The 27,013-nt window shown below is 38.3% G+C and overlaps 2 protein-coding genes across 2 annotated transcripts in view; both read left to right on the top strand.

The window, feature by feature from the left end:
• Positions 1 to 721, top strand: part of LOC118404864 — a 36,562-nt gene extending 35,841 nt beyond the window's left edge. Inside the window, exons 10-11 of the mRNA XM_035804244.1 lie at positions 313 to 395; positions 604 to 721. Coding sequence (XP_035660137.1) covers positions 313 to 395; positions 604 to 721 — 201 coding nt within the window. The remainder of the gene's footprint in view (positions 1 to 312; positions 396 to 603) is intronic.
• Positions 1 to 27,013, top strand: part of LOC118404941 — a gene marked incomplete in the record, with an annotated part of 125,594 nt that continues 98,581 nt past the window's right edge. The window contains 13 exon segments of the mRNA XM_035804340.1: positions 1 to 50; positions 313 to 395; positions 604 to 709; positions 835 to 1,027; positions 1,379 to 1,627; positions 2,113 to 2,208; positions 3,496 to 3,589; positions 4,615 to 4,752; positions 5,564 to 5,643; positions 5,960 to 6,044; positions 7,318 to 7,404; positions 7,769 to 7,857; positions 9,338 to 9,545. Of these exon segments, the coding sequence (XP_035660233.1) occupies positions 978 to 1,027; positions 1,379 to 1,627; positions 2,113 to 2,208; positions 3,496 to 3,589; positions 4,615 to 4,752; positions 5,564 to 5,643; positions 5,960 to 6,044; positions 7,318 to 7,404; positions 7,769 to 7,857; positions 9,338 to 9,545 (1,176 nt within the window).

Here is a 27,013-nt window from a genome sequence, read left to right as displayed (position 1 = left end):
ATTCCCTTCAGCAGAAAGCTGGGGTCTCTTTTTCAGGATATGGCTTCCAGGTACAGTACTTCAATTTCAAGATGTTTAATATATATTGTTAACTCACTTTTATATCCATTCATTATTTTTTTGGTTATAAAAGAACATGATCAACATGATTAAATGTAAAATGCGATGTAATAAGCTGCTTGAATGATTGAATGTAGTCATATTTGGTTTCATGATAATTGATGATTATTTGTGAAAATTGGCGTAGTTGCTTCATGATTTTTCTACTATGCAGCATTAATGCAGCATTGCTTTTACTGGCATCCTTTGTAGGCTTCCGTAAACGCAGCATGGGGAGGGTCTTCAAAATTCGAGAAACAAATGTTCATGTCACTCATCGAGACGGATGTCATCAGGTATCAGGTGTTTCTTCTTTGCTTGCAAAATTTGCATTTTGATTGCACTGGTGTTCATTCATTATCAGTTTGCTTATTCGATGAGTGAACATTATTTAAACATAAATCAACATCTTTAGATACACACACATAATGTAACTAATTTTACAAATAGTAATTCTTACAAAACGTAGATTTATAATTCTATTCCTAACCTTTTTACCTGTAGGTATGAAATCTTCCTGGACGAAATAACCCCTGATTCTCTGAGCCTGTCATTCCTGAGGGATTCCTGTCCCTTCCAAAGAACTTTATCTTGGGAAAAGCTAAACTACGTGAGTGCTTAACCTTTTTGAAATAGTTCTCATCGCTCCAAATAATCTATCAATGGTTGTTTGCTCAGTTTTTTTGTCGTTTGAGTCCATCGTTACTAATAAATAAAAACGTTTGCCTTTTGCAGAGGATTTCATCATTCGCTACGGAACCCATTTTATCAAGTCAGCAAAGTTTGGCGGCTCATTCAGGCTGTTCAAGACTCAAGAAGCCGCCAAGAGTGAAAGTTTGACGTCTTTCTCTGTCTCAGCCCAGGCGTCTTATAGCGGTATGTTTAGTGCGGGAGGTCACTACGGGAGGAATGAAGAAAGTGGGAGCGCGTAAGGCAACTTTTGGTGTCTTTAAGAGTTTGATTTCTTGCTTTAAAAATTGGTAGTGAGTTTGGAATAGCAAGCTTGCGGGTCTTGCAGGGTTTTTGAGATGTCTCACCACCCTGACGCCTCTAGGCCTGAAGGCCTGTGAGTTGGCAGATGTTTTTTGAGATGTGTATGTATAATATGTCCAAAAACTAGTACGTATTTCGATATATCTTGTATTTTTGCTAATGACGCATCCAGATCATAGATTTGCCACTAGTTACTTAAATTCTTTTTTCTTTACTTTTTTCCTTTTACGTAGAACCGATATTAAATATAATAATATAACTACTTTGCCGATCATAATTGTTAAAGCTCGTCATCCAAGTCTGCCAGCACCCATATAGTGGTAGAAGGAGGTGACCAAAAAGTCGCGTCCATCGTCGCCGATTTCTACACCACCAGCTTCAAGGACACCTTCACCGAATGGCTGAAGTCTATTCCGTCATACCCGAAGCCTATCCAAATGTTCATGGGCACCATGTCAGAGCTGCTGAACTTGAACTTCAAACTTCTGTTCCCCTTCGACATGAGTGATGCTGCAGATGGTTGCTTCAGTAAGAAGTGAGTAGATATGTAAAAATCAATGACGGTTAGACATCCAGGTAATGTGGTACGCCAAATAGCAACTACTCCAGCAACTGGAAAAGATTTGGAAACGGTCAGACGTTTAAGATAACATTTGGTATGTTGGGCTATGGCCACTGAATAGATCGTGGGAGAGCAGGTTTTATATCTTGAGGCCATGGCAAGTAAATTGTAGGGATGAGGTGCTCATTAATTTTCGACTGATTTCAGACATAAAATATTTTTTTTGCCATGGAAATTATCAACAGATGGAAAAGTTACCAAAGTCAGCAAATACACTGTATTGCAGCCTTACTGTTGCACATGCACTTGCGTTAGTATTGTACATATATCATCACATTTGTGATATTTAAGACTTGCACGCCATTCCAAATGTGTAGGACTCTAAGGCTGCAGGGGTCAAGTGAAAAAGAATTAACCATTGATTATTCTTATGTATATTCATTATTGTAAATCCACAGCTTGCTGACAGAAGAGGGAACAGCACGGAAGTACTATAACGTACCAGTTCTTGTGGAAGACAATAATGGAAATGAGACAACTAAGAATGAGAAACGGTACGTTTACATCAGTATGAACTAAAGAAATAAAGCATTTGGCATGTACTCTCTAATTCAATTAGGCTTAGTAATTCAATTAGGCGTGTACTAGAAATGATGACGACATTAAAGCTAACTTGAAAGGCCGGCATTTGCTCGAGAGCAAATACAGCATATTTCACACATACCCCTATCTACGAAACGCAATACAACATTTCATACCCATACCCTTCCGAACAAAACATTGGAATGTTCCAAATCACCCCTGCACGAAATAAAGATTTTCAAAAGTAACTTCTCCCTAAAAGTGACATATTGTGAACTAATTCCATTCCGAAACGGAGCTTGCCCAGTATAACTGAGTATGTCTCCAGGTCCATATGGAAGAACATACTCTTTCACTGGAGCTTCTATACATAGCGAAATGAATCAACAGCCACGACTTTTCCGAAAGTGAAACAAATACACTTTCCATTTAGAAAATCTTCATCATGGAATTGCTGTGAAGCCATTCAAAAATTTTCCGTAGGTAAACTAGGTCTAAATACCGAATATAAAATCCTCATGGCGTGGGTACATTTATCATTGCAGTTAACTTCAGTTAAGTTCTGATAATGACCAACTGGACGGTGCAGTTCCTGTGCAGGGTTTGTTTAAAAGCATAAAACTTGGTCTTCTTTTTCATATAGAATAGTTCTTCCAACACAACCATAATAGTACTAAATTCTTACTCTCCAAGCAGAGGTTAGACTCCGGCTGTTATTTTAACATTTTTAGTCGTTTTGTTTTTCGGGCTTTCTATTTTGTCATGTTTCTTGCAGGAACTTATGAAACGTAAGTATTGTAAGTTCCTGCTGGTTGTGTAAAAAGAATTATTCTATATCCAATGATTACTCTTCCTGGGGCCCTCTTTCATAGATTAAATTGTTTTGTCTACTAATTATAATACAATAGATTACATATTTCACATCAATCAATCAATAGCACCATTGAGCACATTCTGTTCAGTTAATAAATCAATTAATCACATAATATCATAAAGTGTTGGCCTGAAAATATCATATGCTGAGTTTTCGAGAGGTCTGCTCAAACATTTATCACCATGAGTTAATTTGAAAATTTTTAAGCTTATGTATTTTTTTCTCCAAGTCGAGATCGTTTGTTTGAACGCGCGTTGGCTTGACGACTCGTATAACATGTATTGTTCCATATTCAGAATATATAGGTTAAAAAGGCAACTGCATGTGAGAAGATGCAAGCAATATTATTCACAAGTATTGATTCATTTCAATTTGATGTTCTTAGGTACTGTGATGATGCAACTATTGAAGAGTTTCAACTCAGTATGGACAAGAAGCGACTTGCACTGGAAAGGGCTATTGCTGTTTACATGGAAGAGGTATGGACTATGTGTTCGAAATATTTATGATAATCTGTAGCGTATAAATGGAGATGACGTTTCCGCTGCAAATCGTTATGCTAAAATCACAACAAAGGTGACCGAGGATGACATTCCACAAGTAGCGATCAGTAGTGAAGCAGAACTTACAAATTATTAAGATCGGTATGATTCCGCTGGGTCTGGCATGGCTGTTTGTAAGCTGATGAATGTCAGAACAAAAAAAAGTTTTCTTTTTTTAAAGAATGGTGAGGGGACTGGGGGCCCACTGCCTATCCAATAGCATAAATGTTGGCAGGATCAGAAACAGATTTGTGTAGATTAAACTTGCATCCGGATTATTATATTGTAGGCCTCACTTGTCTACGAAAAATTCCATTGGATTCCATTGGAAGAGTCGGTTTTAACAGGAGGTTTATGCTTATAAAATTTAAATCAGGAGCCATCCATAATTGCATGTGGTGGTGGTGGTGGAGGGCGGACACCACAGTTGATTCTTCCCATTGGCGCACAGCATAAGAAGCCCTGAAACAAGTCATTGTAAAAATACTTACCTTTATTTCAATCTCAAAAATTCTTCTTCACCAGAAAGTCACAAGGGTATACTAGCTTACCATTGAAAGAAATGGTGACGAGAATTTGAGGTGGTTGACACCCAAATTCTCGTCACGGCTGATTCAAGTAAACAGACCTTACAGTTGACCCTAACTTTCCTCTTGTATACCTACGCGGAACCCAACAAGTCAATCAAACCTGCACCAACTAAATGGGTGAACAGAACAAATTTTAACCAAAATAATAAAATCACACTCTATCTGTCACTAACGAAAAAAACCCTCAGTATTGGGCAAACATTTCCAAGGAAAAGAAGGATTTTCAAAGGTTTTATGTAGGAACTACAATCGTAAAACTTCCCATTTTGTGCTTCTACCACGCAACTCAACTGTGCCGTCAGCCCTGGAGTAAAGTTTGCTGTTTTCTGCTCCTGATGCCTTTCTAGCCTTAGATGTTTGCTACCTTTACAGGGTCCAATCCCCACGACAGACTTCCATCTAAAGGGAGGGAATCCCGGATGTCAGACTGAAGCCCTAACCGTGAAGGGAGGAGATACTGGAGTTGCACACCCATCATGGCTGGATCTGATCAACGGAGACACATATAAGGTTTGGATCAAGAATATTCTGTCTTTCTAAGAAAGGTGCTAGCGCTGTTCTAAACATCGTTTTCCGGACAATTAAATGTTTCCAATGGAAAGTGTGCCTTGTCACTGACTCATTGACCGGCTCAGTTGACATTTTGACTCAGTTTTTTTTTCTAAAACATCATTAAAATTAAATGTTCACTTTCACTTAGTTTCAAAGAGACTGATAATTTATGGACATGCCTTTCATGGCGTTACACAAAAAAGGGTTTTCTGGGATAGTGATTCATATAACAAGAAAGCCCAATATTGAGGGTAATGTGTGAAAAGGAAGAAAGTTGTTGCGATACGTTTTGCACAATCTCCGATAAAGATACGATCTGGGTAATCAGGCGACGAAACCGCGTTAACGCTGTCGTGCATTAACATCAAGAAGTAGAATGTATTCGGGGGATGACAGAATCTACCCCACCAGAAACGTTTAAGAAAACTGAAGCCAAATCTATGGAGAAAACCTATGCTTGGCGTCTTATTGTCCCATACTACATCGTCATAGGGTCAAAACAAAATCCGAACCGTCACCTGAACGAGTAAATCTCACTTTAATTGCAAGTAAGGATTTCATTAGATACTGGACTTATCATTTGCATTTCTTCTTATTTTGTACCTGACTGTCCAACACAAATAATCCCCTGTGTATCTTAACTTAGAGCTTTAGACTGACATAGAAAATAGAATGTACAGAGAACTGCACATTTGCTTTGTAGATGGTTAGTTATCAGATTCGGAAGTTTGCGCCATTTATTAGTTCTTTTTCCCCGCCCGAATTCCAGATCTTCTTCGACCTTCAGAAAGATATCAACAGCGATATCAAGAAGAATACCGAGGCCTATGTGGTTTATTCAGAGAACAGGTATTGCTTAAACCATTACAGATTTCAATTGAATGTTGTCGGGGATTTGTTTCGCATCCGGTAAAAGTTCAACGCGGTAGGAGTATAATTATGTTAGGAATACGATTTCTAAAACAATTAGGCTATCAAGATTATTAACATTTAAATGTTGCGGAGCAATTTGTACCTTGTAGCGAAACGACTTGTGCCTTTTTGCGAAACGACTTGCCTTTTTGCGAACTGACGTTTGAAAACTGACATTGCTGTGAAACAACCTGTTACCCCCAACAAATGATAACAGGAGCTACATGACAAACATGGTCACCTTTCACCACAGGTGGAACTGCCACGCCCCTGGGGAGTCTCTTCACGTATACAACAGTCATACCAACGGCGGGAGTAGTGACACTAATAAGATGAAGGTAATTAATTTGAATTTATACCATTAACAGTTAAGTTGAATTCTTCTTTCTGTCTTTGTGGTTATTTTTGTAAAAAAATACTATCAAACCACAATTAATTTTATCCCGCATGGAAGTTAAATGAAGGTGAAACGTAGTACACAATGAATTAGCACATTTTCATTTTTGTATATTAACCCTATCCAGACTGGGCTTTTTGGGCCTTCCCTGGCCTGGGGGGGGGGGGGACCCCCTTCGTATTTTCAAAACGGCTTACTTGCCGAGCACCAAATTTGCAGCGGGAGGGGGGTGCTCATGGAGTTTTAAAATTCCTGAAAATTTTATATCATTATGACTTAATTGATATTTTTGGCTAAAACGGGGAATTCCCATAATACTTAAATATCTCACTCAAAACGTTACCAATAAAGATTTTTTATTAATATTTGAGTGTCATAAGACTTTTGTTGTCAAAAGCCGACGCAGCGACGTCGAAATGACGTCATAGAATAACGTCATCTGTAGTTTAGCTATCCGTCATCTTAGATTATGAACCTTAAATTTTTCAAGATACATTTTTTTCAACATATAACGCTAAAACCCCATTGAAATGGATTAAAAACGTTCACATGAATGTTTTCTGTAAGAAAATACCATGTAGTGATGAAATCTGAATGAAAATAAGCTTGTTATGTCATGATATTGTCGGCCATCTTGGATTTTGACCAATTACGCCATCTCATTAGCAATAGGAATATTTAATCATAAATGTTTAACTTAGATGTGTTAGATATTAAAGATATATGAAAAGAAGTTTAGTTTAGCAAGGAAATTCCATTGTTTAAACAAAAATTAGTGATTTTTATAAAATCTGCCTTTCAGAACCCGTTGCCATGGCAACAAGAAAAAGTTCTAAACTTATTCATTTTTTTTAAATTGTTGCCTCTAATATTTTAGGAAAACTCACCAAGTTTGGTTGTTCTAGCTCAAGCCGTTTGGGAGCTATGGGAGGTCAATGTTGGCGCAGGCACTTTTAGCACCCCCCCCCCAGTCTGGATAGGGTTAAACTAGAAACAACGAAAATTATTTGTCAAGATAAGACGTTCATACTTTTGAGAGATATTCCTTTTGAACAGAAAAGGAAACGCTTGTAAGCCATTGGATGCAAATAAGGATCTTAATTCTATTTGGACAATCAATATTTCATGATTTGTCAGTTTAGCACATGTAAGAGGTATGTTATTAAGTTGTACGTTTGTCGTACGTTTCAAATTTTGCACACTTGCAAATACAGGTATCCTGCTTTGGTTTCGTGATGACGTACCATGAAAGAACTGGCAAGTTTTACGTCACGGTAGACGATTTGAAAGCTTCCATGAAGGTACTGACTGCTGAAATTAATCATGATTTCAATAGATTAGTCTCCTTTTCTTTACGCTTTATATTGTTGAACTAAACTTCTATTTCTGTAGTCTTCACATATGTCTTAACTATGACAACATGTTGAAATAAAGAACTAGCCTGCACTGATGCATATGATTATGATATCAGCATTGTTGTAGAGTTGGCATTACCTTTTTTTAGAATTAGATAACGCAAATATACTTTTAAATTAAGCGGAGTATGGTAGCTTTTTAGAGCAAAAGGTTGTTTATTCTATCAATTTTGATATTATTTTCTGTATAAATTATGATAATGTGCTTTGATAACTGACACCAAAATGTTTTTGGTCTAATTTTTAACAGTACTTGGACAAGTTCCCTCGCAACATAGTTAACGCAATTGTGGCCAGAGCTGAGTACATCAGTCCGTTAGAGCACTCCCAGAGCAACAGGTAAAGTGCCTTTATGCGATGCATTTAAACACGACGTGATAATAATCATGCGATGGATAGGTCTTGAAAACGCCATCAAGAGGAACAAAAAGCAATGTAGATCAAAGAAAAAACTTATATATAATTGAAATAACTTATACGGATATTATTTGCTGAAATAAATCACTAACCCTTTACACACACGTGCCAAACTTTTGTTGCACTTCTGAACCATTTGAGCTACGTGGTTGTCCCGTGAAAGGTTTTGGTCAAAGTGTGATCGAAGTAAATTTATTGTGGGACATTGTCCGGTGAGAGGTTTTGTCAAGGTGCAGTCGAAATGAATTTTCTTTGGGACATTGTCCCGTGATATGTTTTGGTCAAATTGCAGTCCACGTTAATTTACAGTGGGAAGTTGTCCCGTGAGAGGGTTTGGTCAAAATGCAGTCCAAGTAACTTTACTGGAGGACTTTATCCCGTGAGAGTTTTTGGGCAAGGTGCAGTCCAAGTAACTTTACTGGAGGACTTTATCCCGTGAGAGGTTTTGGGGAAGGTGCAGTCCAAGTAACTTTACTGGAGGACTTTATCCCGTGAGAGGTTTTGGGCAAGGTGCAGTCCAAGTAACTTTACTGGAGGACATTGTCCCGTGAGAGGTTTTGGGCAAGGTGCGGTCCAAGTAACTTTACTGGAGGACTTTGTCCCGTGAGAGATTTTTCTCAAGGTGCGGTCCAAGTAAATTTACTGTGGGACATTGTCCCTTTAGAGGTTTTGGTCAATGTGCAGTTCCAAGAAGAATTACCGTGGGACATTGTCCGGGGCGATTTTGGCCAAGGTGCAGCCCAAATTGTCCGGTGAGAGATTTTGCTCAAGGTGCTGTCCAAATAAGTTTACTTTAGGACACTATCGCCTGAGAAGTTTTGGTCAAGGTGTGGTCCAAGTAAGTTTACTGTCGGTCATTTTCACTCGAGAGATTTTGGTCAAGGTGTGGTCCAGGAAAATGTACTGTGGGACATTTCCGGTGAGAGATTTTGATCATGGTGCAGGCCATGTAAATTTAATGGGTTACATTGTCCCGTGAGAGGTTTTGGTCAATGTCCAACAACTCAAGTAAATTTACTGTGGGTCATTGTCCGGTGAGAGGTTTAGGTCAAGGTGCAGTTCAAGTAGATTTACAATGGGACATTGTCCGGTGAGCGATTTTGGTCATGGCGCAGTCTAAGTAAATTCACTGTGGGGCGTTTCCGGTGAGAGATTCTGATCAAGGTGCAGTCCAAGTACATTGTCCCGTGAGAGGTTTTGGTCAAGGTGCGGTTCAATTAAATGTACTGTGGGACATCGTCCCGTAGGGTTTTGGTCAAGATGCAGGCAGATGTACCGTGGGACATTGTCCGGTGAGCGATTTTGGTTGAGGTGCAGATTTGTAGTGATCTATGGTTGTGCATACAATAAAAAAATGTCAACGTAATAATGGTGATTTATGTTGTTCTGCTATTTGAACTAGTGGGGCTTTAGCGAGTATCCTTGAAGCGCCCTGCAACGTGAAGTGGTCCAACTCCTACCAGATCAAACCTGCAGAGGAGGGCGGAAGGTGTCTCTACTTTGTTGCGGCATCGGAAGGGGACATTTTTGTTGTCTTTTCCGCCATCCCGAGGGACAAGACCACCTGGTACCATCTCCAGATCAGTTTCCAAGGTGTCGCACTCTACAAGGTAATATAAGGATTTTCTTTTGTAAAAACAAGTCGAAGTTTTTTTTTTAAATTTGTGGTTAGGACAGCGATTCAAGGAAATAATATGCATGAAGTTTACGTGAACCGTAAATCACTTGCTAATATCCATATTACTTTTAAACATACAGTTTTAAACATATCTCACAGGGAATGAAACTGGTTAAATACGAGGGAGCAAAAAGCGCTAGAAGTCTGGGAGACTCCAAGCTGTTTCAGCCATACTTTATTTGCATTGAAGAGGACATGGACGGGCTACAAACCCACATCAAATATGGCATCGGCTCAGATTCTTCAGTAAGTAACAGGCATATGGATTGAGCTTGAGGAATCGTACACTAACTTTAAACCAACTTTTGTCTCATGCATTGCACAAACTTGGCTACCATCTACTTTATCAAATTGCACAATTTCATGATATCTTACATTTTGTTAACAGGAGAAGGGCTTGATCTACATGGTATTCACTGATGATGCTGAACCATTAGGTATTCAATTCTACTCCTTTGGAAGCGGGGAAAAAAACATAGAGATCATGGACGCCAGAATCATTGAGGGGGGCAACGCAGGACAAATGGAATGTACGGGTGGAACTATCATGGTGGATGGCAAGTGTATGGAAGACTGCCACCCAGAGTGTAACGGTGAGATTTTCTGAGAATATTGTGTAGGACACCTTCTGAATTTCTTTGAAGGCATCAAGAAAATCTTATTCTGTTGACGGAAAGCGGCGGTTTAACGAAATCTTTCTTACAATACAGGATGTATCCCGAGGTCCCCGGGATCGAAGCTCGACACCGAATGCCGCATGTGTAAGCACGTTGCTTATCGACGGAGAGATGGAACCACTCAATGCCTGGCAGAATGCCCGACCGGATTAAAAACGGCTAAAAATGGCGTGACGTGCACATGTCAATACTTCGCCATGCGCACTGACGATGAGAAAATTCGATGCATTCCAGCGTGCCCTCCCAACCATGCAGTTGACGAGGATGGCATGACCTGCATACGTAAGTGCAAATTGAATAATCTTGTAAACTGAATGCAAATACATGGTTTGCTGGTGAACTCTTACACAAAAGATTTCAAATAGTATGATTGTAGCCATAATTGTTTGTTTTCTTTCTAGCTAATTGGAGGGATGACCGGAAATGTGGTCAAGGATTCGCGGCACCAGGAGTAAATCCCGGAGAGTGTGACCCAGCCGGTGTCGAGCCATGCTGTTCCTCATTGGGATGGTGTGGGGCTAGCCCCGCTCACTGCACCTGCGAAGGCTGTACTGACTTTCGTAAGTGTAACTCCAAAATGATGAAAAATACATTTCTAAGCAATTTCAAGGTATAAATCGGCCGTAAAATTACATTCCAAACTTTGCACGAAAATTTGGATCCCAAACATAAGTTTATGTATTCTTAAGCAAAGTAGTAGTTAGATATGACATTTATCAGCATTACTAGTCGGTGAACGTGCTAATTTACCATAGATTTTCCCGCATGGTAAAGCTAGTCAAATGTACCACGTCTATCCACATTTACTAGGTTTATAAAAATATGCATGTAACGAGATTTACCGACCGATGTATTTCTCATATTTCATTCAGCGCAGCGTATTATTACCTACGAAACCAAGCGGAGCACTTTTATTTTGTGTTATCATAGCTTTACTGTCTCGATAGAGCTTGTGTAACGATTCTGTTTCTTCTTCCCCAGGATGGTTAAAACGGGATTCGTTTAGGATTGTGGGGTCGAAAGGTAACCCGCATGTGTGGAACGGAGTGGCATCTGATCCCCAAAAAACCTTGGATGGGAACCTGAGAACCTTTTGGAACCCTGGAGGTCTGCCTCAAAATTACAACAACTGGTATATTGTCTACGACCTCGGAGCGCCCATCACACTGGACAAAATCGCTATAAACAACATAGGAGACCAAACCCATGACGTTACAAGCTTTAAATTATTAAAGTCGGAAAAGAAGATGCCATGGCAATGGTATGCGATCAAAGATGGTACCGGTATTACACCTGGAACGCAAGATCTCATGCTATTCTCCTATTCTAAGGAAACAGCGCAGTATTGGTTGTTCATAGTCAAAAGCACATACAGTGGCTATCAACCGTGGCTGTCTGAAGTGAAGTTCCATGGATTCCACAAAGGTAAAGGAAAAGTAAATTATAGTTTTTGACCTTAGTAAACAGGTAAAAAGGTGTAGCGGCCGCGGAACTTTGATTTCAAGTTGGAAATAGCCTGTAACTTCCTGGAGCACGTTTTCTCGTTGCCCGGCGGTGTAGCGTTCTTGTCTTCAACATATACTATTAAATAACTAGAAAAAAAAAATGCGCACGCAAACCTTGGCAAAATTCCAGCTTTTTAAAAACTACTTATTTCGCCTGTTATAGCTGTCAACATAGCTGAAGGGAAGGAAGTGTCTCAAACAAGCACCGATTCTGGTGAGGTAGCCGAACGTGCTGTAGACGGGAACATCGATACGGACCCGGATGCTGAATCCTGTACAAAAACAACCCAAGAGGATGACCCCACCTGGTTTGTGGATCTTGGAGGATCGTATAAGATTAGAAAGTACGTATATATCCATGTACAGTAAGTTCCCCTATCATTTATTATAGTAAATATGCAAGAACACAAACACAAACGCACAAAACATGTACTGCATCTGCATAAGGACTCTCTGGCTACTGCGATCTCTTTTCTCCAACGGTCCCTCAAATAATTTTCCTGATTGAATTAAGCGTCAAGAATCCAGTCTATTTCGTAGCCAACATATCCCTTGAGTGTGTAAAATAGACAGTTTTAACTAAATATGTTTTTGTGAGCGTGTGTGTACTTAACAGCCGTAAACAATTTGAAGTATCAAAAAGTGCATGTATATTGCATTTTCCTGATCTGAATTCCAGGTTGATGTGTCAGTTATAGATGCAAAGGAGAAAGTCACGATATCATTAGCTGTGAAGGTAACTGTGAATCTACCAAAGTTTACACATATATCATGTGGTTGCCATTTGTATTTACAATCTGAATAAGTACCATTGCGCCGTCTACAATCTTTACAGCGTGGTCATCTTTAATAACGATGACCGAATCAACCCCTTCAACATCCACATTGGGGAGTCCGAAGTGGTAGCCAGTAACCACAAATGCGGTGGTGATCATCGATACATCAGAGGCACTGAGGAATCCATATCCATGAACGTCCCTTGTGCTGACATGCAAGGACGTTTTGTGGCCATCCGGGCACCCGGACGTGGGCGAGTTCTATCCTTGTGCGAAGTCCATGTATTTTCTGGTAGGCATTCACTTTATATTACGTGATTGCTTAATCCATAGAAATCCATACACCAGTTCTCTCTCTCTCTCTCAAATTCCATATGAAGGAAGCGGGTATTAGCTGGCCACAATGTTGTTGTCCTTGATCTACCATGCAATGGACCGCAAAACATACACTGGATTTATGATCATAAAGCGTTTATCTCGTTATGTATGCTATGCACAATACGTTATTTTGTCACAGAAATGTTAAGAGCTATTAACGTTTGGTGGGGATGCGGGGGGTTGGGGTTGGCCAGATCGGCTCGTACTCTGCATGTTTGATAGGTATGTGGAATTATGCACATCTGTATAATCAAGACGCCCCTGTTTATTTTTCTTTATGGCTTTCCGGGACCCCCTCAGAGACCCTCGGAAATAAGATCATGGCTGATAGCTCATCATCATCCTCGCCGCATGTCAGTCAATGTTACTGAGGGAGGCCGTCAAATTACTTAGATTGCTTAAAATGGGCTATGTTTTTTTACAGACCGAAGATTATTAATAAGATTAAACATAAAAGATAAGAGGGTGTCCTAGGAGGTTACAGGAACCACGGAAAGCCGAATTTTTCAACTCTGTGAATATCTAGGTCCAATCTGTCCTACGCGGTGGCTCCGGTACATGGTTTTAATGATACTTGGGAGAGGAACATCTAGTTATTTAGAAACAATCATTTATTAAGAGAGGAGTGGAAGTTTTTTGGAGGGATTTTTTGTGTGGTTTTCACTATTTGTGTGGTACAAATCCATTATCAAGCCAATCCCAAAGTCTTCAAAAAAAGATCCGACAGTCCCGTTAAACTACCGTGGCATAAGCCTAATGAGTACGGTATATAAACTTTATTCGTGTGTGCTTAACAATAGACTTATCCAGTACTTAGAGAGCTCAAACCTACAGAACGGTTTCCGAAGAGCGAGAGCGTGTATAGACCATATCTTTACAGTATGTACGGTCAGCAGGGCCCGGATGGAGCAGGGGAAGGCAATATATTGAAATACAAGATATTGAAATACAAAAAATGATCTAATACATCCTGTCGTCTATCCAAAATGACGTTTAAAGCGGATTTCTTTTGTTAGGTTTATATTTGATAGATATTCTTACACACAAATATGATGCCATAGAAAGCTCGGAGCTTTTTTTTCCCGAGCTTACAGCTTATCCAAACATTTATCTCGGGCCTTAACTAATCTGGGAACTTTTCCAGGACCCCTGCCTTATCCTATGCCTGCAATTAATCCGAGATCTAAGATGCACCCTGAGTTTCTATCTTTTTGTTTTGGCATCCGTCTGTCTCTGAAGACAATGGTAGGCAGACAGGGTGGGTTTAAGGCGACCCGTCTGCCTGGCCTGCAATTGGGTTTTATTTAAGATGAAAGAGGAGTGCACTTCCTTCTCCACCCTCTCATCCACTGGTCCTACAGCCTATTTGGGCCCTGTAGATCATATGGGGGCCTCTTCGAGTATTTCCTCCTATATCAGATAATAAGTTCAGTTCTATAAAGCCGAATACATCAAATAAAAAGGCTACACCGTATAATGTTTAGGTGTCGGGTAAATTCAGAAAACTACAAGCCCTTATGCGGAAGGATAAAGAAGTCATGAATGAAAGACGTAAGAGCAACATTTTGTTTTTTCCCAGTTCCTTTTTTTCGCGCGCAAATAAAAAAGCATGAATAGCTCCGAAAGTAAGCCTTGGAATAACTCGAAATTCATTAGGCATTCATTGGGCATTTGGGCAAAAAAAGGGTTTCAAAAAGTAGCAATCTTAACACAAAAGGGGAGAACAGTTGTGGACAGACAGACTGCCCCTACGGCTGTCTAGCTTTGGGACTGAGATGAGATAATGATAATATTATAGAAACGCCAATTGTAACAAAATGGGACGTCGTTTTCATTTAAGATACATACAAATAAAAAAATGCTTAAAATTCCTTGTTGGCTTATCATGTGTCAACATCTTCAACAAAATCAGTTTACCCTTCTAGGTAGATATGTCAGGCTAGACAAGGTTAACATTCTGTATTTGCTTGCAAATGTTGCATTAATTCTGTTTTCTATCTCATTGCAAATCTATCGATTGCGTCCGATTTTCTTCCTCAAACGTCACAAAATGCAAAAATCAAGTATTGTTACCGTTATTACCATACACACATAAAGATTAGCCTGTGAGCATTGTATTAGTGTATTAACCTTTGACAAATCATTCTTTTATTTATTTACAGATGACTTAGATGGCGGCATAGAGATAAGGGGATAAGCCTTACGGATACAGCAGTCATCAAGGATGCAGCGAACAAGGACTACAGAAAACTCTACGTCATCAAAAAAAAATTTCGGAAATTTGCTTTTCACTTTTTCACAATTTTGGTATACTTTAAACTATGCTACATGTAGAAGTTTATGAAAGTTAGTATTAAAGATATAGATTCAACTGGAAAGGTCGACATTTCCTTCAGAGCAAATACAGCATATTTCAGCCATCTCCCTCATCACCATGCAACATTATACTGTTCCAAAATTACCCATTTGAAAAATAACTTTTACTAATGGCGGTTAAACCCAAAAATGAATCTTAAAAATTTCCCACGTAAAGAAATGGACACCTGTGCACCCTATGTGGATTTGCACAATACATCAGTCCAGAAATACTCCCACTGAAAACTTGGCCTTCAGAATATGAAACCGAATCCAATAATGAATTTAGCAAAAAAGGTCCCCCGTGCATGAAAAGGTATGAATAGACCAGTCCAAAAGCACTTCCGCTAAAAATGGAATTTTGAATCATCACCCATCAAAAACTGAATCTGCAAAAAAAGACGTCCGTGCAAGAATGGACTATGGTACCCCTATGTAAAGTGGAGCAGTAAAAAACATTTCCACTAAAATAGGACTTTGACATAATCACCAAAGTCCAGAAACGTATTTTGATTTATTACTTATGGTATGGCTGAAATATAATTAATGAAAACAAACCTTTACGTTTGTTAATTTGAGGCTTAAATGTGTTCCTTTTGGCACATTAATTTATTGCCACTGAAAGCAATACTAAAGGCATAATGCGCTACATTTTAAATTTGTCAGCAAAAGCAAAACCTAGATTTAGTGTACATTTATTATGTGGCTACAAACTGTCGGTAATAAATTTAGATTAGATATCGCTTTGGGTATAGAACAAATGACATTTGTAGTTTACATATTTGGTATAAAATGGAAATACCATGTAAGGGGAGAGCTAACAAATTTCCAGGTGTTTTTTTTATTAATTTTTACCTTTAGAATATCTTTTCTCATGAATATATAACTATCTTAGTATCGCAAAAAAAAAAAACCCAGGCACACTGCTATATCAAAATCAATCGTTTTCAAACATGGTTCTACAAGGCATGATCAGACTAAACTTGCACCAAAGCAAGTTGCTTCTATCTAACGTTACCATCATAGGTAATAGCTCTCACACAACAAGAGCATGACCAGGCCTTATAACGTGTATTTTTTAAAACAAGTAATATTTGGCTTATCTCGCAAAATTTCTAGCCCTGCCATGCATAGGTTACGTTATTTAACTTTGCATAACTTTTAAGCGCTAATCAAAATCAAGATTTGCATCTTTTTTTACGAATCGGTGTTGAAATGTGTAAGCATGAAAGTAAACATCTTAAAAAGTAGTAGATCTTTAGACAATTTTCGATTTTTAATGGCAAAGTTCGTAGTAAGCGCAGAAACGCTCAAAAGGGCCTAAAAGATAGGTTTTAAGCGAAATTATAGGGTCAAATGCATTACCAATTGCACTTTTTCAAAACTTTTTTTTTAATTTATAAGGTGAAATACACTTAGTAGAGATGTTAAGAATTAAAAAGAAAAGTCATTGAACAATTTTCGATTCTAAATGGCAAAGTTCGTAGAAAGCGCAGAAACGCCCCAAAGGGCCGAAAACATCCTGCAATTTAACAAATATCACATTTATCAACATTTGCCGGTGTATAGCATAACATTTGCCTAAATATGCTAAAAGCACTTTTTTGTAAGAGCTGCATATAACTACGATCCCGCCCTGGTGGGTAACATATGTAAAGAGCAGGGAAGTCGGGCAAAAAGTAATTATTGCATGCGATATAGATGTTACAGAATATCCAATAATAGCTTTGACTCACATTTTGGTCCAACTTTAATTTTTGCATCCAAGCATGACTTGAGCTTATCTCTGGAACAGACTATAACCTTTTGGTATACTTGCATGAAAGATATGAAATGTTTCAGAGAATTTAGTCTTTTGGCATTACGATTTGTAGAGTAAATAATTCTTTATCTAAAATATTCATTTTAAGTTTCAACAGACCTGCTGCGCACTTACAGCTGTATGTACCAAAAGTACGGGGTCGCTTTATGACCAACTTGTCAATGCAGAACAAAATGTACTTGTATGGTATTATAAATTATAGATCATGAGAATTTGAAGAAGCTTTGGTTCAGTACCTTATGTTACAAGTAATGGCAATTGCTTTCTCTTATAAAACCTTATTTTTGTCTTACTTGTTTAGCCAACCTATCATTTTCTTCCGATCCTGAACAAATCACTGAGGTTAAGAGAGAACAACCCAATTTTTTCATAAAACAACCAGTCTAGTCGCTTTGTGTCATCAAACTTTGAAAAAAAAACTGCCTGTCAAAATTGCAATCCCAGTTCTTATGATTCACTATTAACTTAATTTCGATGCACAGGCATTGAATAAAAAAACGTCGCAACTCCATGTCAATGTCCGAACAAAATTTCATCAGGTTGGTAGATCATAGGACATAGAGTTTTCTTTTGCACAACCAGGTAAGAAAAAATGGTTGTGCAAAAAGAAAATTATTATGTTCATTTCAATAGTTTCACAGATCATCAATTAAAGTGATTAATCGATTTAATCAATCTTACTGGCCTATCAATATTGCAAGATGCATTCTAATCTAAAAAAAAACAAAACACAGAGAGACTACCTTGGTCCCTAAAGTAGGTTGGTATGCCTGTCAAACTAAGATGTTCAGAAATGTCCTAAAACATTTAAATTTTCAGGTACGTTGTGTAAACCTTTTCCGATCCAACTATCAAGACAGGTTGATAAACAAGAATAAACTGAAAAAGATTGAAAATATTGTTTAATTATGATCAGTCTCGCTGATATGATTAGGACCAACAGAAAATGATGCCTTAGTTTGTTTGTTTTGTTTTTGCAAGGTGTGCAGGCTGCGCAGGAGACAGGTGTGCAGGTGTCTCGGAAAACACAAATCTGCAGGCACGTGAAACACGTTTTCCACCCCGCAAATTCGGCTTTTCATGCAGTGTTGTTCCTTTTAGATGTACATGGTTCAGTTCAGTTCAAGGTGTGCCAGGTGTATCAGTAAAGCGTAGACTTGCCAGCAAAAATTGCAACTTTGTAGAAAAGAGAAGGAGACAAGACTAGGCATGAGACATATTGCTGTAGCTTTGGTGGCTGTGATGCTGCATAAAGTTAATTTTATTGATGGCATCCTCAAAAATCTCTTATCTAATGTGAGTATAGAAATGATGATTTATCAAAGAAGGAAGGGGTTTTAGATACTGCAGGGTAACTATAACACCAAAAGGTAGGGAACCCTAAAGTCTTTTGTTATGAGATAATATAAAAACAATACATTATAGCCTCTTAATTAAGCCTTTACCCTGCTCATTATACTTCATGCACTAAAATGTATAGAAATCTTGTATGCCTATCATTGTTTTACCCTTTATACCCTCGCAACACTTTTTTTGCTACTTGCTCAATTCAAGAACAAACCGTCAAACGTTTTAACTGATATCTGATGAAAGTAAACAAACGGTACTTCATAGAGCTCAAATGCCATCAATTAAATTTGATTTTATGTAGCTAGATTAGAAGAATAGAAGAACGTCAGCTACATAGACTTGAGACGAAAGTGATTTGATTTCATCTTGTCAGTGTAAAATTGGTAAAAGTTTAGACATAAAAGGGCTAAAATAATGTATTCCATCAAGCTAAATCATGTATTCCACCAAATCATCCTTGTAAAGATTTTGATTTTGCTCAGTTACGCTACGGAAGGTTATACAATTTATCAACTTAGTTCGACTTGATGTAAACCGTTTTAATACTGATGCCCTCTAACTGATATCTTTTACCAGACAATGAAAAATGACTAAGGAAAATATAGAACACCAGAAATGTTTACCATCGACTTTATACAATGGATGATAGCAGCACAAATTTACTGCTGCCTAAGGCGCGTCTTTTGTCAACAAATGTTTTTATACCATCGCTGCATGGACATCATGTCATTTCAACTGTGTTGAAATAAAATTGTAGTTGTCGTTCTTAACATTGTGTTGGTGTTTATTTGCCTAATTGTGTGCTAGGAAAAGAAAAGCGAACAACGAAAACTAAAAGTGTGTTGTTCAGTAAAATCATTCATGTGTGTGTATGTCCGTCTGTATGTGTATGTACATATATGTGCGCACATTCGTACCTCTGTGAGAAATGTTTGTTGGTAGTGCGGTAGGACTTTTGCATATGTATTAGTAACTTTTTGTAGCCAAGACAGAAAGCGGAAGCAGAAACACTCAGTCTGATAGTACGTCACGATTGATTTATTGAAATAGTAAGAACGGTTATTCACTGAGCAAAGAAAATATATATATATAAATTTGCGAATTAAAAAGAGAATACACAATGTAACATACGCCATACAGGTCATAAGGAAAGAGGTAAGGGTAAAAAATCATTTAAGTCCTAATTAATCTTAAATAATATATAGAAATTAAAATACAAAATATTTGATCCCTGCTTATTCCTTTCTCATACATTTTAATGGTTTTAATTGCGTTTTTATTTTGCATGCTCATATAGGCTTTGTAATATGCATATCTGTAAGGCAGCAGTAGAGAATTTGTTGAAAGTCCCAACGTTAACATTGTTTTTTTTTTATCCAGAAATAGCCGTAATAACCAGTTATATATTAACTCACAAAAATGGGTGTGACTCGTTCTGTTACAGTATGGAAACAAAATGTCATTGTCTGAGCACAACTATTGCAGTACTCTAATCATCATAACATTTTACAAAGAAGCTTTTGTCATCTTCACCGAAGATTTCAATTAAACAACAGCTTTTAAGTCTAACATTATTTGTCTGAGACAGTAAATAAAACTATTGCAGTACTCTAATTATCATAACATTTTACAAAGAAGTCTTCACCAAATAAGATCTTTATCTTCACTTCATTAAATTAGCAAAAATTATGCTTGTTGATAATAGAAATTACAATGATTTAATTGAAGTACGAAAACAAATATATTTAAAAAAATACCTTATACATATATCTTTAAATACCTTATTGTTTGCAATAAAAATGGCCTTTTTAATTCCTGTCAGTATTCCATTGCTATGTTAGCACAAAACATGATAAATTTCACATTTTGCTAACAATTCTTATCATGAATTAATATAAAGACTTGTAAGTATTTACTCCTTAACATGTCAAAATATTCCTGTGAAATCGTTGAAACAACGTAATACAAAGTTAACCGATAAGAATTGGAAGGAGGTTTTATTGAACAAGACATTTTATGGTCATTTAAGTCGCAAAAAGTTGTTTAAGGATCTAGAACAGAACTTGCTGATATTGTGTCCATGTATACTTGTGCAAGTACACTAAGTACACAGTAATTGCTTTGAATTCATGAAATAGTCCGACTGCCTTAATGATCACTTAGTTAAACAATAAAACATTTATAATTTCTAAAACACATAGCAATTAAATAAAGAAAGAAAACATTGAGTAACATGCTAAAATGTACCTCTGTTTTCTGCTTACATAATTGAAGAGGTGCATACAATAGCACAAACATCCATGTGCTGTTGAAATATTTTAGATTTAATCAATGCCTTCATCATCACTTTTAAGACACTGGTTATAACATATAATGACCAGACCAATCATTATAAATCTGGATAACGTAAACCATTCAATTAAATACATGCTATTTCCCCCTCATAGGCCCAGTTAAGACAGGTTATCAAATACAAGTTGGAAATTAAAAGATAACAGAAAAAGAATTAAAATCTTGCTGCTTATGAAAAACATTCAATTAAACATTATCCATATATTTATTTAAAGACAATGTAAAGACAACTAACTCAACTCATGATATAGCTCATGATATAACTAATCACTAGTTCATTACGTTCTGTGTGTTTTCTTGTCTGAAAAAAAAACAAACTATTTTTGAAAAGTGACCGTAGCATAACGCTTGTACGTCTTTTTTCTAACATGGAATGTACTTGATAATAATATAATAATGTAAAATTTATACTCCTCAACTTTTAAGGTAAAAGCGTTTTTGTTGTCCTTTGTTCCCAATGTTCCCTGGCCAGGTCATGGATTTTGAAATGTGGCCCTGGCATAAACAGACTAAAAGCATCTAACGTCAAAAGTTTTTAGTCTCGCACGTTTTTGGATATTTCAAGTTAACCTTGTTTGACACCTGCAGACAATTTTTATCAAACTCTTCGATTTCCTACACAGCATATAAGGCCCAATTAACATTTTTTTTCTTAAAAACTGCAGCGCTTTGCCTGTCGTACTCTACAACGTTCGCGTCCACTTTACATTCACTGACAATCAGTTTAGCAGGGCGCCTACATGATAGCAGAGAAACTGACATAATTTGACCAATTGTGCAATGTACGGACTAGGGACAACGGCCTGATGACTCGCTTTGCTGTGGAAAATGGTGAATAATTCACAATCAATCCCAACTAGAATATGTTTTCAGTTCAAATAACTTTATATCGCTGATGCTGGCTGTCTTTAAAGTGTAGTCTGCTACAGTATATGTCAGCTACAGTTCGGGTCGTGCTGTGTAGTACTAAATGTCAAGTGTAAAGTACTGCGTACGAGAATGAGAGATCCTATATGATCGCAACCTCCTTTAGATTAAGTAACTTTCTTTACATGTTTTTTGGTTATCCCCGTGGATAGCTTATGTTTATATGGAAAAGATAACTGGAAAATACGTAGTCTTCTGTCAGATCGGTCACGGCCATTGTTCCTGAGATAGTCCAGGTTTTTCATGACTGTGGGTAGTTATGGGGTTTAGTGCTTATACTACTGAACAGGTTACAGTGGGAGCACGTGCTCTAGTCCAGGGCAAGGAACTGGACTATATATTTGAGAAAATGCTTCCAATACTTCAAATTACATTTTCATGTTTTCCAAGGGTTGACTTGTTCATATCATGATACTCATTCAAAATTCGGAGCACCATTTTAGCTTCCAATGGTAGGTTTGTCCTTATTCATTATTCTCATACATAAATCTGGGAACAGAAACTGCAGTTTTCTGATCGTCATTTTTATAAAGTTTTCGACAATTCGGCGCTTCATGTTTCTCCTTGTCATGCTTGTAAATGGATGGAGATGCAACAGACACTGCACTGCCTTCTTCACTGTGATAAACAACCTGCGAAGAAGCATTTGAACCTGATTCTTGCCCATTGGTACTATCATAGATGACACGAGAGGTACCCCCTACTGATGACTTCTTATCAAAGACACTCTTATCATCGTAATGAGGGGTAGCATATTCTTCTCCTTCAGCAACTTCTTTTTCGTTTTCCCCATGAATGGAATGAGAGGTAGCAGCTAACGCTTCCTCTTTATGCCCAGCCTCACATACATCCTTCCCATACACGACGTTTACTAGTTCATGGACTGTCAACGGATTGTGGACCAATTTGGACTTAGGGGGCAAACCCGATTTCAGTTTTGGACCTCCAGCATCGAATTGGTCTCCAGGGTCATCGTTACCACCGGCTGCCACACAGGATTTAATGCCCATGGCAGAGTCTGGCTTCTCATGTACATCCTTCCCATACACGACGTTTACTAGTTCATGAACTATCAAGGTATTGTGGACTAACTTGGAATCGGGTGCCAAACGTGATTTCAGATTTGGACCCCCAGTATGAACGAATTGGTCTTCAGGGCCATCGTTACCACTGGTTGCCTCACAGGAAGTAATGTCCATGTCAGAGTCTGGGTTCTCATATACATTTTCAGGCATGTTTAGGTCTTCGTTTTGACCTGCAGTGCCTGAGTCATTGTTAGAACTGTTCACCATGCCGTCTGTATTGGGAGGGAAAATAGTCGGTGCTAAGGAAACAGGGTCATTTGGGGGCTTTTGTTTCCAGCAAAATGCAATCAAAAGACCGGATATCAACAAAACTCCGAGAAATGTACCCAAACCAACAGCGAAGGGCAAGTTTGAGGGGCGGACTTCTGAATTGCGGAGCGGATGAGCTGTTGACACTGGATGTGGAACATTAGAAGGGGGCGAAACAAATGGTAGGGTGTTACCGATTGGTGGGGCTTTAGACACTGGAAAATAAGTATTAAAAGTGGGCAAAACAGACGCGTAGGATTGGTCATCTACCAACACTGTGGCCGACGCCGAGCCGGCATGGTTTGACGCAATGCACGTGTACAGACCGACATCTGCTGCACTGACGTTAGTTATGGTGATGGTACCATTCACTCCCATCATCACACTCCCACTAGTTGCATTCAGTCCAGATGGGAGAGTGATAATGATATTTGGAGGAAGTATACCTAAAGCTTCACAGACCAAATATGGGGTCTCCCCCTGTACTTCTGTGTTACAGTTAATCTTAAACCTCACAATCGTTGGTTTTTGTAACGTCGTACTATCAACCTGTATGGTGGGTGTTGGAGTTGTGACTTCAGATATCTCCGTTGTGCCAGTGGATACGCCTGGCATAGCCGATGTTAGGGTTTCTACCTCAACATACAGTTTGCAAGATGCAGAGCCACCTGGGTTGGTTGCAATACAGATGTACTGACCAGCATCTACTGCAGTAACATCTGATTTGGTCATGGTAACAATATTTCTCCCTCCTGACTTAACAGTAGGCGTAGGAGTGAGCCCAGATGGAAGTGTGATTTTGATATCTGGTTTAGGTAAGCCTGAAGCTTCACAGATTAAATGGAGGGTTTCTCCCTGTACCAGTGCGCGGCTTTGTTGGTTTTCAAATCTCACAATCTTTGGTTTTTCAGGTACAACATCAACATACAGTTTGCTAGATGTAGAGCCACCTGCGTTGGTTGCAATACAGATGTACTGACCAGCATCTACCGCAGTAACACCTGATTTAGTCACGGTAATAATGTTTCTCCCTCCTGGCTTAATAGTAAACGTAGGATCAGGAGTATGCCCAGATGGAAGGGTGATTGTGATATCTGGTTCAGGTAAGCCTGAAGCTTCACAGACCAAATGGAGAGTTTCTCCATGCAAAAGCGGGCCGCCTTTCTTGTTTTCAAATCTCACTATCTTTGGTTTTTCACAGATTAGATTTTTAGGAATATCATCGAGGTTTTTTCCTCGGTGGCTACTAGGTTGTTGACAAATGATTTGGGACTTGAATACTATTGGGGCAGGGTAAGAACGATGGAACTTAGTTAATGTTTTCTTGATTTCTGCCATTTCACAGTCACAATTCCAGGGGTTTTGCGACAGTCCAACTTCGCGAAGGTTTGGGACATTTGAAAATGCACCTGGGTGAATGGTTGTTAGGAGGTTGTCTTGTAGCCGTATAATTTCGACTTTCGGTAGGTTAGAGAATGCCCCAAGTTGAACTGCACGTATTTGATTAGAGATCAGCCACAAAGACCTAAGTTCCGGTAGATCTATAAACCTGCTGGACTTGATGTAATTAATTCGGTTTTTGTTTAGCATAAGCTTGCGGAGATTTGGTACATTTGTGAATGTAAATGGTAGGATATCGGTCACGATGTTAGAAGATAAATACAATCCCGAGAGGTTCGGTAGATTTGAGAATGCTTCGTGGGCTAATGTTTCTTTAGTTATCTTGTTGTTTTCAAGGTTAATGCTTTGGATTGTAAGACCCCGAAATGTACCAGGCCGAATGTGTGGTAACATATTATGTGAAAGATCCAAATATTCAAGCTGAGCCAGACCTGAGAATGTCTGCTCCGCGAGAGAGGAAATCTGATTGTGTTGTAAATGCAAAAATTTTAGATACATATACTTTGAGAAGTCAAACTGAGTCAAACTTGTGATAAAATTGTTGTGCAAACGTAACTCTATGACTGTCGTAGGCAGATTCTGAGGGACAACACGAAGTCCTCTCTCGTTACATCTACAGTCATGTAAGGCACAGTTTTCATCGCAGAGATCTGTCCGAACTTCTCGTCTCTCCGGCTCCGGAAGGATAAACCAAGAGTGCCTTCCATCAAAAACCAGGAGTAGAAGAACCAGTGTCTTCAGCTTGTTTGCCATGATCTATACATCAAGAGGAGTTCAATTGTTTAGTTCAGTCAAGGGACATTTTCAAAGTTTAGGGAGCTCTAAGCTACTGCTAAGATAAGACCAGTAGCTTTGCAATCCTGGATACTCAAAGGTTTTACATTCAAAATCTAAAAATAACACCTTAACATAATTTTCTTCAGTATTCTGATAACTATTAACAATTTAACTGTAAGTAAAATTATAAATATCGCTTAGGTGACGCAATTGCTTCTAATGCCATAGCCATAAAAATTATCAAACACCTCCTAGGCAAAAACTTTTAGAAAGCATCATTATCATTGTGGCATACGAGTGGCATACCACAGCGCATTAAAACGGCTCTTTTCGGTCGGCAGGCATACAAGCACAAGTTGTTTCTAAACAATTGGACCGACATGTTTAACGCAAGGCGCCGCAATGTCCCCCATGCATTTGTTACACGCTTGCTGTCGTCTGACAATGACAGAATCCAACTGCTTGTACAATCGGACGGCTTTCGCCATAGCACCTTCTGGCGATACTATGTAAATAACAGTTAACTATTTGACGGTGTAGTTTTTTTTTAAATCTTTATACTGTGTCTTTCATGGGCCGTGGGCCAGATGCAAATAAATGAATGAATAAAAACGTAAAATAAGCCCAGTGATCACATAAATCTAAGTATTTTTTGCGAGGTCATTACTACTTTAACCCTATCTAGACAGAGAGAGGGGACCTAAAGTCCCAAAGTTTATTTAAGATAAATTCAAGCTTGTCAACCAAAATGGCGGATTCCAAATTATGACATCATTTCCTGCATGCTGCCATTTGAACGTCGATGCGGTTGCCATGGACAACAGGAGTCTTCTCAGACTTTATATCAAGAAGAGACTTATTTTTGTTAACTTTAAAGTTGCATGTATACCCTTTATTTAACAAAGTACGTATTTGGCCATTGAAAAAACTGTAATAGAAAAACTCGCTCAATTCTAGTGGCTGTAAAAGATTAACCATTGAGAGTTCAAACATAAAATTTGACATGTATAATCTGTAAAGAAATTTCAGCTTCCTAAAATAGTTTTAAAATGGTCAGATCTAGAGGAACTTATATCCTGACAAGCTTCTAAGGGTGTGGTCATCTTTAAATTCAATATCGATATCTCAATTTGCGATGTCTAAAAACATTTAAGTAGTACTTTACTACCTGCAAATTTATGGTCTTGCATCGAGTACTTGCCTAAACAAGCCCGGTCTAGATAGGGTTATGATGACTAGATGAACTGATTCAATTTTGGGATCATGAGAATTTGCTTAAATTTCATTAAAAAGGCCAAATCACTATTGAAAAACGTACGAATCTAATTAAAATGCAGTCTAATCATGCGAACCAGTCAATAGTCACATGATTAAAATCGGCATTCAAAATGGTGGCGCTCACTCAGAGCTTTGTTGACGGGAGAAGACGGATTGTGCGCCGACAATTATAGTAGAAGGAAAGGTCTTCAAACAAGCAATATGCAAAACAACATACTTGAGAGGGACTTAACCCTCAAGCACCCGACCTTTTTTTGCGACTAAGATGACCGAGTGGGGTCCAAACGGACCCCAAAATGTTTTGTTCATAATATCTCAGTACCATTTCTTATCGGCGATCATTGTATATACATTGCATCGTCAATGTAAGAGGAGGGATTTGAGATATTAAAGGTGTGCTAATTCCAACTCGATATCATTATTTATGCAAAAGTTAAGAAGGACCACGTTTTGCACTAAACCTATTCC

The sequence above is a fragment of the Branchiostoma floridae genome, chromosome 17 (assembly GCF_000003815.2).
Source record: "Branchiostoma floridae strain S238N-H82 chromosome 17, Bfl_VNyyK, whole genome shotgun sequence".
Classification (NCBI taxonomy): Eukaryota; Metazoa; Chordata; class Leptocardii; order Amphioxiformes; family Branchiostomatidae; genus Branchiostoma; species Branchiostoma floridae.
This window is presented reverse-complemented; position numbering and strand designations above follow the sequence as displayed.